This window comes from Stenella coeruleoalba (genome assembly GCF_951394435.1).
Source record: "Stenella coeruleoalba genome assembly, chromosome: 11".
Taxonomy (NCBI): Eukaryota; Metazoa; Chordata; class Mammalia; order Artiodactyla; family Delphinidae; genus Stenella; species Stenella coeruleoalba.
In genome coordinates, this window is record NC_137157.1 from 73,315,467 (window position 1) to 73,317,772 (window position 2,306).

At 40.2% G+C, this 2,306-nt stretch overlaps 1 protein-coding gene across 1 annotated transcript; it reads right to left on the reverse strand.

Annotated features, from left to right (window-relative positions):
* Nucleotides 1-1,305: 1,305 nt before the first annotated feature.
* LOC307194866 (large ribosomal subunit protein eL22-like) lies at nucleotides 1,306-1,769 on the reverse strand. Its single transcript, XM_079938241.1, has one exon. It carries the CDS (start codon nucleotides 1,742-1,744, stop codon nucleotides 1,358-1,360), a length of 387 nt encoding a protein of 128 aa, XP_079794367.1. The 5' UTR covers nucleotides 1,745-1,769; the 3' UTR covers nucleotides 1,306-1,357.
* Between the last annotated feature and the right edge of the window lie 537 nt (nucleotides 1,770-2,306).

A 2,306-nucleotide genomic window follows, 5' to 3' on the forward strand; every position in this document is an offset into this window, starting at 1 on the left:
AATGCTAGAGCCTTTACCACAAATGAAATTACAAAGCCTCAACTTGTTAAATTCAACCCAAGGAGCACCAAATGTTAAATTGGAGCCAAGGTATGACTCAAAACATTTAATTCCCAGCTATGCAACTAGCAAGATCACAAGAATTTCAGGTGTGGAAAGGCACCCTAGGCAAGCTCTTGAAAGACATGAATTTGATACAACGTAACCTTAAATCAATGCAGACATTCCTGTAAAATTTAAATTTTAGAGGGTACCATAAGGCATCAGAATCTCTTCTCAAAGTCACTCGATATTGTCAGCAACAATCACATCTTTATGATCTCATTAATGACCTTTCACAGATCTCTAGCCTGTACACGTACAGCAGAACCCCCAATATCGTAGGAAGCCCTTTCAGTTTGGCCCTGCTTAACGTGTTTGTAGAATGACTTTTAAGCCCAGCCGTGGCCTAAATTGTGTGAAAGGGACTACTCCCTGGGCATCTCAAGACTTCTCTTCAGCCTGAGCTGTCTCCCAGGACCCTCTCTTCCACACCTGCCCCCGGGGTAAGACTCCAGAACTCTGGGATTCTGAGCCTGACCCCAGGTAACCTCACCGACACCCACCTTTGGAAGCTCCACTATTCCTCATCTCCAGCTCCCCCTGGTGGGGTTCAAAGTGACAGTTTGGTGCAAGGACGTGTAGAAACAATGCTTATTTACAAATTCGTATTTTGTAGACCTTTCCTTAATTGAACACCTGTGACTTTTACAGTCGCTCTCCAGACCCTTTCCAGAGGTGTAGTAGAATATTCGAAGCAAAAGGACATTTTATTTCTACAGGAAGAAAAAGGATTAACATACATAGTAATAACTGTGTCCATCAAGAGTAATTTGTAATCAGAAAATGAAGACAAATGCCCCAGAAGCCTGCATTTTATCGACACTGCCACTTTCCCAAAAAAAGAACCTCAGAAACAAGTCACTGGATCTGCTTTCAGTGAATCAGGAGTTCCCACATTTGTATTCCTCAATCTTTGAGAAAAGTACCAGATGAAACTGACCCACCCCTTTTTGTGTAAAATAGTAACTAACTGAACTCACATCTCCACGCCCTCATCCACCGGTTCAATGACAAACAGTAGTCAGTTCCCTTGAAGGAGACTTACACATTTTGGTATTTCTACCAAAAAAATTGAAATTTTCAAGCAGAAAAAAAGTTTAATTACAAGTAAGTGAGTGGCAGCCCAAGTGAAGCCCTTTTACTATGATTTCCAATTTTCTGTTCAATCCACACTGCAGAGATACAAGGAAAGCCACCATTTTGTTTCCTAAATTTTATTTAAGAATTCATACAAAATACTCCAGATAACTGAGTTTCAATCCTCATCTTTCTCCTCTTCTTCATCTTGATTAATCTGGAAGTAACGTAATTCGTAACTTTCTTTGCTGTTAGCAACTACGCGTAACCAATCACGGAGATTATTCTTCTTCAAATATTTTTTGGTGAGATACTTCAAATACCTTTTGGAAAAAGGCACCTCGGAAGTTACAGTGATCTTGCTTTTGCTTCTTTCGATTGTTACAACACCTCCTCCGAGATTCCCAGCTTTTCCATTCACTTTGATTCTTTCCTGAAGAAACTGCTCAAAATTGGCCGCATCCATGATTCCATCTTCTACAGGATGGGTACAGTCAAGAGTAAACTTCAGGACCTGCTTCTTTTTTTTGCCCCCCTTCACCACAAGCTTTTTCACTGGCGCCATCGCCGCAGCGGAGGCAGAAAAGCTCTACTATTCTTTTGTTCTTTTAGGCATTTGCCAGGGGTCGAAAAGATGAGATTGAAATAAAATGCTTTTATTCCACTGATTTTTAACAGAAAATTTGCATTCTCTACTTCCAGCCTGTCTGAAACCAGTTTCTAATTGTCTCCCAGGAGAAACAATACTGTTCTTTCACCCAGTACTTTTTGTTTGTTGTTGTTGTTCCAAAGTTCATATCATGGGTCTGTCACAGAATCAAAATTATAAATTGCAAGTCATTAAGGTATGGTGAATGCCCATCTGTGTAAGAACATGTCAAAGAAATGTTTACCCAGTTGGAATATCACTGGCCAATCTACTATTGTATATAGTATGTGTATTAATATCCTAGTGCTGCTATAGCAAAATACTACAAGTATATGACTTAAAGCAACAGAAATTTATTTTCTCACAGTTCTGGTGGCTAGAAGTCTGGAATTGATGTGTCAGCAGTGCCAGGCTCCCTCTGGAGACTCTTGGGAAGAATCCTTCATTGCCTATCCCTAACGTCTGATGATCATTGGCA

What these genes read in the sequence shown, in the direction of transcription:
- LOC307194866 (XM_079938241.1), bottom strand. Translation starts at nt 1,744, where the DNA reads ATGGCGCCAGTGAAAAAGCTTGTGGTGAAGGGGGGCAAAAAAAAGAAG.